This window comes from Chrysochloris asiatica, unplaced genomic scaffold, assembly GCF_000296735.1.
Source record: "Chrysochloris asiatica unplaced genomic scaffold, ChrAsi1.0 scaffold00142, whole genome shotgun sequence".
In the NCBI taxonomy this organism is placed as follows: Eukaryota; Metazoa; Chordata; class Mammalia; order Afrosoricida; family Chrysochloridae; genus Chrysochloris; species Chrysochloris asiatica.
In genome coordinates, this window is record NW_006408660.1 from 2,079,693 (window position 1) to 2,088,949 (window position 9,257).

The window sequence follows — 9,257 nt, forward strand, 5'->3', positions numbered from 1 at the left end:
ATACCATTGATCAGCTCTTATATATATAGATTTCCGCCCCTCCCCCTTTTGGGGTGGGTTCTTTTTCTTAGTCTTTTACAATAATGGTCTTATGCAGTATTTCTCCTTTTGTGACTGACTAATTTCACTCAGCATAATGTCCTCAAGGTTCATCCATGTTATGCAATGGCTTGCAGCTTTCTTGTTGTTCTTCAAGGTAGCATAGTATTCCATTGTGTGCATGTACCACAGTTTGTTTATCCATTTTTCAATTGATGGGCACTTTGGCTGTCTCAATGTCACTTAACAACTAACCTAAAGGTTGACATTTTGGACTCACCCAGTGGTGCCGAGGAAGAAATGCCTGGTGATCTACTTCTGTAAAGATGATCGCCTAGAAAATCCTACAGAACACAGTTCTACTTTGTAACACATGGAGTTGCCATAAGTCAGAATTGATTCAACAGCAATGGGTTTGTGCTTGTTTATCATTCATTTCCTATGTTGTTGTTGTGAAGTGCCATTGAGTAGGTTCTGACCCATAGTGACCCTGTAAAGGGTTTCTGAGGAGCAGCTGGTTATAGGCTCCTTCTAACCCTTGATAGTCATTCATCTTCTTGGGAAATGCCTGCTGTTTTCATCCTTGTAGATTTTCTTCATCTAGGTTACGTCCCAGTGGCTTTGGAAATGGTTCAAGGGATTTGCCAGTACTATTTCCATCCACTTTATGATCCTTCCATAACTTAGGCCACCTTTGTAATTTTGCAATGAAAAACTCTACAGAGCTCAGTTTTGCTCGGACACACATGGGATCACCGTGAGTTAGAACAGACTCCAAGAACTCTTATTTACATGGCATAACACATTTAATTTCCCTGTGCAACAAACTCCCTGCCATCAACTAAATTCCAACTCATTGGTCGCTCTAGGACAGAATAGAGGCTCTAAGACTGTAATTCTTCATAAGAGTAGACAGCCTCACTTTTTTCCCAAGGAATGGCTGTGGGTTTGAACTGCCAACCCTGAGGTTAGCACCCCAGTGTTCAACCTACTGTACCACCTGTGCAATAAGGAAAACTTTGTTTTATTTTAGCCATTACTATCAATTTCACTTACATTTGTTTTAAAAGTGATTCATATGTACTCAGGATTTAAAAATTCAATCATTACTAAAAGAATTAAAGAAAAGTACCAGTTTTCCTCTTTTTTCCTACTTTATATGAACTGACTCTTTACAAAACCAATAAGGAAATATTTTAAGATAAAAAATAACACAGATAACCAGGGAACTAAGACCACCCTAAGGAAATCTGGTAGCGTAGTGATTATGAGTCAGACTGCTAACCTGTGAGCAGTTCAAAACTATCAGCTGTTCCATAGAAGAAAGATGAGGCTTTCTGCTCCTATAAAGATTTACAGCTTCAGAAACCCTATGCAGGGATGCTATGAGTCCGAACTAACTCCAAAGCAACCAATACCACCAGGACCAACCTAGACCAAAAGAGCCTAATAAAATAATACTCCGAATCTTTTCCCCTTCATTTGCAACGCTGGTTAAACTGCTCCTTGGTTAGAAGCCAACTTCCAGAGTTAGTGGGAAAAAGTCGTAACAAACCCTGCCGGTGATCACTTCCGTATACTGTTTGTCTGAGTGGTTAGCAATAAGCTAACAGTTGGAAGAAAAGTCTAGTGGTCCATTTCTGTACAGCCTTCAGACAAGAAAACCCAGTGGAACAATTATCTGTAATACATCATAGGGTCATCAAGAGAAACTGATAACCAACTTTTTTTTAATTTCCTTTGAGTGAGACTTCCCTTCCACTTAATTCTGTGGTGATGTTTTTGTTTATTTTTATTCTGCTGCAAAGTTCGTGCTGATTGTTGCTAAGTGAGCCAAGACTGGCATTTCACTGCTTGTTTCAGCAGATGTTTATTGGGAAAAAAAGTTTGTATTAACAAAGGGCAAGAAAAACTATTTTTTTTAAACCTACCAAAGGTAATGCATAACTTTTAAAGTTTTCCTAGAGCAACAACAAAACAAACAGTTGATACCTCCTCAGTCCGATCCTGAATCATGGCGACTCCATGCATTGTGTCAGATTTTCATGACCAGGATCTTTTGGAAGCAGATGGCCAGACCTTTCTTTAGAGGGGCCTCAGGCTGGGTTCAAACCTCCAACCTTTCAGCAAAAATTTTTGTACCACTTAGAACTCCTTTTCCAGAGCAGAGATTAAAAAAAAAAATCAAATTCCCAAATGATTTTGGGGAAAAACAGTTGTTGGCAAATCATCATGTACTTACTAGTCAGTAGAACTTATTTCTTTGCAATTCCGAATATTATAATACTAGCTTTTGCATCCTTGTAGAGAAAACCATCCTGATTGAGCATGCATATACACCTGACTGTCCTTGTAAAAATGCCATTAAGTGACTCAGTTATGTGCCAACAGGGGCAGTGTGCCAAAGAACTGTCCATCAATGACAAGAATGACTGGAAAACGGTTTCCAACGCCTTTGCTGTCATTGACTTTACTGATGAAGACCTTGAGGTACGGGTCACAGAGGCATGACTGCCAATTCAGTCTGGGATGGAGAAAACCATCTTTGTTTCTCAGTGTTTGCATAGAAGGGCTGCCAGGTGCAGGACCTAAAAAAATGCAGAGCACCCAGTTACATCTGAATTTCAGATAAGCAATGACCTATCAATGGCTGATTTTTAGTGTGTAGGTATATTGCTATGAGGTGGAACCAACTCAATGGCACTTAAAAACATATCCCAAATATTGCATGGGACAAGCTTAGACTGGGAAAAAAAAAAAAAAAAAAAAGCCATTGCTTATCTGAAAATCAAATGTCTTGTATATTTGATCTGGCAGTCCTAAGTTTCCCAATGTTGTGAGCAAGTAGGAAATGACATTTCTTCTTTCTTTTAATTAAGCTCAATCTCAAAGATTTCCATCCCAGAAAATTGCAAGATTTTCTTTTCTTTTTTTTTTTTTTTTTAAGTTTGTTTTGGAACAAAACGAAACAAATTGTAGCTTTATAAATATTTTTTATTGTAAAATTTATATAACATTTGTTGTTGTTAAGTGCCATCAAATCAGTTCCAACTCATAGCAACCTTATATACTAGAGAAGTTTCCAAGCAGCAGCTGGTGAGTTTGAACTGCCAACTTTGTGGTTCTCAGTTGAGTGCTGATCCTACTGTCACACCAAGAGTCCATATGTAACATGGGGGTAGAATAATTAGGAAAAGCATAGTAGTAATGGGTTGCAAAGCATGATGAATGTAATCAATACCACTGAATTGTACCTATAAAAATTGTTGAACTGGGAAATGCTGTTATACATACATACATACATACATACATACACACAAACATATAATCACAAAATGTGTGTTTTGGGAGGAGCATGGTGGCTCTGTAGGGTAATCACTGGACTTCAAACCACAAGGTAAGCAGTCCTAGCCTATCTGCTGCTCCTGCAAAAATTCAAGCCTCGGAGACCCTACCCAGAGTCATTGTGAGTCAGAACTGATTAATGGCCCTTAACCATATGTATGTGTATGTATAAAATTTCACAACATTTTCCATTTTAACCTTTTTTAATTATAGTCGCCATGTTGTGCAACCATTACCAACATCTGTTTCCAGATACTTTGTTTTAATCTCAAACTTTTAAGCAGTATCAATATGCTTGTTTTCACATCTTTTGTCTTATTTATCATTTTGATTGTTAAACAATGAATCTTTCAAGGGCCAGAAGATAGTTTGTTTCCACTTCATTTATCCAAAGCTTCACTACCTGTCAGTTTGAGGAACTCTGGTGGCTCACGTGTTGCTGTGATGCTGGAAGCTATGCTACTGATTTCAAACATCAGCAGGATCACCCATGGAGTTTCAAAATTAAATTGCTTATCAGTGGTGAAAAGTGGGAAAGATGTAAAAATTAGAGTGCTGTGTGCTGGAGGTTGAGTGAGGCTCCTCCATCCTCTGTTGGGATGCTTTCTCCCACTTCCATTAATATTTAAAGTGAACAAGAAGACCAATTTCTGGGCAAGAAAGAGGCCTGGTTTCTGGGCACTCAGGCTTGGAATTAAGCTGAGGGGGCAGGTTTCCCTTGGGGATGGATCTTCGTTAAAGATGGGTATCAATTAGCCCCCATCTTCTCTCCCTGTCCTGGTCCTCTGCCCCTCACTGCTTTCCACGTTCCTAGAATCTCTTTGGAATTATTGCCAGTGTTCTCCACCTGGGGAACATTCATTTTAAAGAAGACAACCAAGGCTGTGCCACCATCCCAGACACACACGAGATCAAATGGATTGCAAAGGTGATGGTCTGACCCTAGCAGAGGCAGCAGTGGGGGAGGTGAGGGCAGGAGGTTGCTGGGATCTCAGCTAGTCAATATGTTCTCTCTGTGGATGCTAGTTAAGAGGCTTAAAGAGCCATGGGGACAGAAGAGGGCAATACTAGTTGGTGGAAAGAGCAAATGTAGTCTGTTTTGCACTAAAGCTAAATGATAACTCTGAGCCTAGAACCCCCCCCCCCCCCCCGCATAAATTCTTTATAAATTAGCAAGTGAAACTGGATTACTGACTCTCATTCCGGTTTCCTTTTATTCAGCTCCTGGGGGTTCTCCCATCCGTCCTTCTGGATGCTCTCACCCACAGAAAAATTGAAGCTAAAACTGAAGAGGTAAAAATGGGTCTGCTGGAACTACGTCTGCTCTCCTTACCACGTCTGCCTCCAGTGGATGGCAGGAGGGTGGAGCCCTAGGGGATGCCAAACCCTGAATCCAGTAGGCCTGCTTGATCCAGGTCCTGCCAGGGTCTCCTGCTTCAACCCCACAGCCAACATGTGCTCCCCATTCCTCATACTCATCATGCCTTCCCTGCCCTGAGGCTTGTACATGCTGTTCACCTCTTCCCAGAACATGCTTCCCAGCTGGCTCCTCGTCCTCCATTTCCCAGGTATAACTTTTTCAAGCACCATCTGTATCTCCTTATAGTTCTTGTCATTTTCAACTTGAAACTCTTCTTGTGTAATTCTTCAAATATCTGCATACCCTCACTGAACTGTAAGCCCCCCAAAGCAGGGACTGTTGGTCTTGATCACAGCTGCATCTCAGCAGTCTAGTACAGTGCTTGGGATATAAGAAATAGGTACTGCATGAACAAATGTAGGCAGGCGAACCATCTCCTCTCCAGTGTGCATCCTTTGCTACTGGTACCAGTTGTCAAGTTGATTCCAACTCATGGTGGCCTCGTGTGTGTCACAGTAGAATGCACTCCATAAGGTTGTCAATGGCTGATTTTGGGGGTGGGGGAGTAGATTTCCAAAGCTTTCCTCCAAGGTACCTCTGAGAGGACCGGAAGTACCAGCCTCTCAGTCAGCAGCCAAGCTTGTTCATCATTCACATCACCCAGGTAAATCTATGGTTTGTGGTAGTCATCATTAAAGTCTAGTTTGAAGACTTAGGGAGTATTTTAGTTATCTAATGTTACTATAACAAATACCAAAAGTGGATGGCTTTAACAAACTGAGATATATTCTTATAGTTTGGGAAGCTGGAAGTCTGAATTCAGGATGCCAGTTTTAGGGGAAGGCTTTCTTTCTTTGTGAGCTCTGGGTCCTTGTTTCCTTTCAAAATCTTTGGGTCTGGAAACTCTTGGGGCTCTCCATGTGTCTTGGCATCAGTCTTTCTCTAGGTCTAGGAGCTTCTCAGCACAGGGATACTAGATCCAAAAGTTACATCCCACTCCCGGATCTTCTTTCTTGATGGTAGTGACGTCCCTCTCATCTCTGCTTGCTTGTTTAATCTCTTTTATATTTCAAAAGATACTAACTCTAGATAGATCTTAATCCTATAGATTGTATCTGCCTGATTAACGAATCTGCCACTAATCCTATCTCATGACCATCATAGATGTTAGAATTTACACCGCATAGCAAAAAGGCATCAGATAACAAATGGAGAACAGGTACATAACACTGAGAACCAGGACCTAACCAAGTTGGCATAGATGATTGTGTTCATAACATGGGGGTTTTGAAATTCACATCTGTGATAACACACCTGGTTGTACTTCTCAGATGATCTGCCCACTAACACTAGACCTCTCCATCTACGCCCGAGATGCCATGGCAAAGGCTGTATATGGACGAACATTTACTTGGCTGGTCAACAAAATCAATTCCTCCTTAGTGAACAAGGTTAGTCAAAGCATTTTGGATGACTTGCTCTTACGAACATTGTAACATTTCATAATCAACACGAGAATTTACTGTAAGCTCCTTGTGGGCAGGCACAGTGCCTCTTCACCTTTGCATTCCAGTGTCCAATAGGGTCATAAAAAATGCAGGCTGAATGATTCAACAGTATCTCCCCGGTATGTAAATGAGTGTCTATGTCTTCACCCCCAAGTTATTGGCTTCCTTTCACCAAACCAAGGTCCATTAAAAAAAAAAGCCAAGTGCCATGTAGAGCCTCTTTGCTTTACATATTGCATGTGCCCAGTCCCATGTTGTTGTTAGGTGCTACCAAGTTGGTTCTGATTCATCACAGCCCAATCCTGCGCCGTTCTTATAACCATTCCTATAAGGCCAGTATTACAGCTACTGTGTCAAATCATTTCACTGAAACTCTTTTTTTCCCCCACTGACCTTATGCTTTACCAAGCATGATGTCCTTCTCCAGGGATTATTCTTTCCTGATGACATGTCCAAAGCATGTGAGCTGAAGTCTAACCACACTTGTTTCTAAAAAGCAGTCTACCTGTACTTCTTCCACATGGATTTGTCCATACTTTTGGCAATCTATGATATGTTCAGTTTTCTTTGCCAGTACCATAATTCAAAGCTACCAATTATTCTTTGATCTTTCTTACTTATTGTCCAGCTTCACAGGCACATGACAGAATTGAAAATGTCATGGCACTCCTTAGTCCTCAAAGTGACGTCTTTGCTTTTTAACACAAAGAATTTTTTGGTAGGTCTGCTAGCAATAGATAAAATAAAACCTTTTATGAGTAGTAGGTGAGACTTTAAAAGCTCTTGAATATAGTCATCTAAGGTGCAATTATTGGTCTCTCCCTCTCTGGAAGAAAGAAAAGTGCTGAAAATTGAAGCCACGTGGAAACAATTAGTCCAATGGACTAATGGACCACACGAATAATCAGTCTCCACGACCCTGAGACCAGAACCACAACCCTGAGACCAGAACTATATGGTGCCTGGCTACCAAGAGCATCTAGTCTGAAAAGGATCACCTTAGAAGGTCTTGGATAGATTGGAAGGAACTGTGGAACAAAACTCAATTGTAAAGAAGATCAGACTGTACTGGTCAGATTGAGAGTAGAGGATCCCTAAGACTATAGCTCTTGGTCACCCTTCAACTCTAGAACAGAACCCGTCCCTGTATCTCAATTTTCAGTCAATCAATAGGTACACTGGGGGCAACAACACTAGAGAAGTACACACACATAGAATTGCCCACCATTTGAGATCAAAAGGATAGCATTTACCTAAGGACAAAATTCAAAAGGCTTGGAAAAGAAGGATGGACTGGAAATAGGAAGCACAGAGAGGAAGAAGGATATATGATGTTACATGGAGGGGACTGCAGTCATTGAGATGAAACGAAGTGTATAATTTGTTGAATATGAAACTGATCTGCTCTGTAAATCTTGATTCATTTCATAATAAAAAAAAATTTTTTTTCAATAAATCAGTTTAGTTACAGTAAGACCTGCAAATGTTAGAAACCTGTATAAGGTAGAAACCTGTCAGAGAAGAAAGACTCAAATATTTTCCACTAAACGAAGGATAGAGAAGATTACTGACAAGACAGATTACACAGACAAGCTGCCTAGATCCTCTACAACAAAGGCATGAGAAACCAAATGAAACAAAGATGATAAACCTGGAGCCCTGAGCTCAGAAGAAAGGATCAAGAAGTGAATTGAAAAGTGACTAGAAGAAACTAAATGAAAATGGTGAACAAAGAGAATAGAAACAATGGATTGTCTGCTGGCCTGATGCAGTGAAGCCATTTTGAATTTTGCCAAGTAGTGTTCCAGTCCTGGCAGCAGCTGGCACCGATCCCTCAGGACCACACCAGTGCCTACACTTGTAGCTTTGACCAGAAAGGTGGTGCTGTCTTCCCTTATTGTCCACACCCTCCCAGTGACCAGAGTGTGACCAGACCCACTACTACCAACCTGGTGCCTGGAATACCCATACTCTGCAGTGTTATCTATAGCTTGAATGATCCACGCAGTCAAAAGCCTTTACATAGTCAATAAAGCACAAGTAGACATCTGTCTGGTGTCCTCTGCTTTCAGCCAAGATCCATGTGAAGTTAGCAATGATATCCATCATTTTATATCCTTGTAAGAATCTGATTTGAATTTCTGGCACTTCCCTATTTTTAAATTACCTGCAATGAAACTTTACTTGCATGTGATATTAATATTGTTCAATGATTTCCTCATTCTGCTGGGTCACCTCTATTTGGAATGAGCACAAATACGGATCTCTTCCAACTGGTTGGCTAGGTAGCTGTCTTCCAAATTTCTTGTCATAGATGAGTGAGTGCCTCTGGTGCTTTATTAGTTTATTGAAAGATTTCCGTTTGTACTATATCAATTACTGGTGACTTGTTCTTCCCCAATACCTTCAGTGCTGCTCAAACTTCTTCATTTTGTACCATTGGTTCTTGATCATATGCTACTTCTTGAAACAGTCTAACATTGACCATCTCTTTTGGTACAATGACTCTGTATATATCTTACATCTGCTTACGATTTCTGCATTATTCAATATTTTGCCCATTGTTGTTAAGTGCCATTGAGTCAGTTCTGACCCATAGCAACCCTGTACAGGGTTTCCAAGGAGTGACTGGTGAGCTTGAACTTCAACCTTGTGGGTTCAAATCAACTATGCATTCTAGTACATTAATCCACAGTGCCACACCATTTTGCCCATAGAATCCTTCAGAGTTGCAAGTCGAGGTTTGAATATTTTCCCCTCAGTTCTTCCAGCTTGAGAAATACTTTACATGTTCTTCCCTTTTGGTTTTCAACTCCAGTTGCAAGTGGACTTTGTCTACTTGGGTTGCCATTTGTTTTCTTTTTAGCTCTTTTACTTATTTCTTTGATTTGCTTTAGCATCTCTGTGCTGGAAAGCAAGTTTCAGTCTCTTCTGAAATCTATTTTGGTCTTTCCTTTCACCATACTTATACAATCTATATGCTGAGTAAATAATCTGAATGCTAC

General features: G+C 40.5%; 1 protein-coding gene across 1 annotated transcript in view; it reads left to right on the plus strand.

Annotated features, from left to right (window-relative positions):
- The window catches only part of MYO1H (myosin IH), a 75,877-nt gene that overhangs the window by 22,111 nt on the left and 44,509 nt on the right, over positions 1 to 9,257 (plus strand). The window contains exons 5-8 of the mRNA XM_006870504.1: positions 2,431 to 2,529; positions 4,199 to 4,312; positions 4,606 to 4,677; positions 6,076 to 6,195. Of these exons, the coding sequence (XP_006870566.1) occupies positions 2,431 to 2,529; positions 4,199 to 4,312; positions 4,606 to 4,677; positions 6,076 to 6,195 (405 nt within the window). The remainder of the gene's footprint in view (positions 1 to 2,430; positions 2,530 to 4,198; positions 4,313 to 4,605; positions 4,678 to 6,075; positions 6,196 to 9,257) is intronic.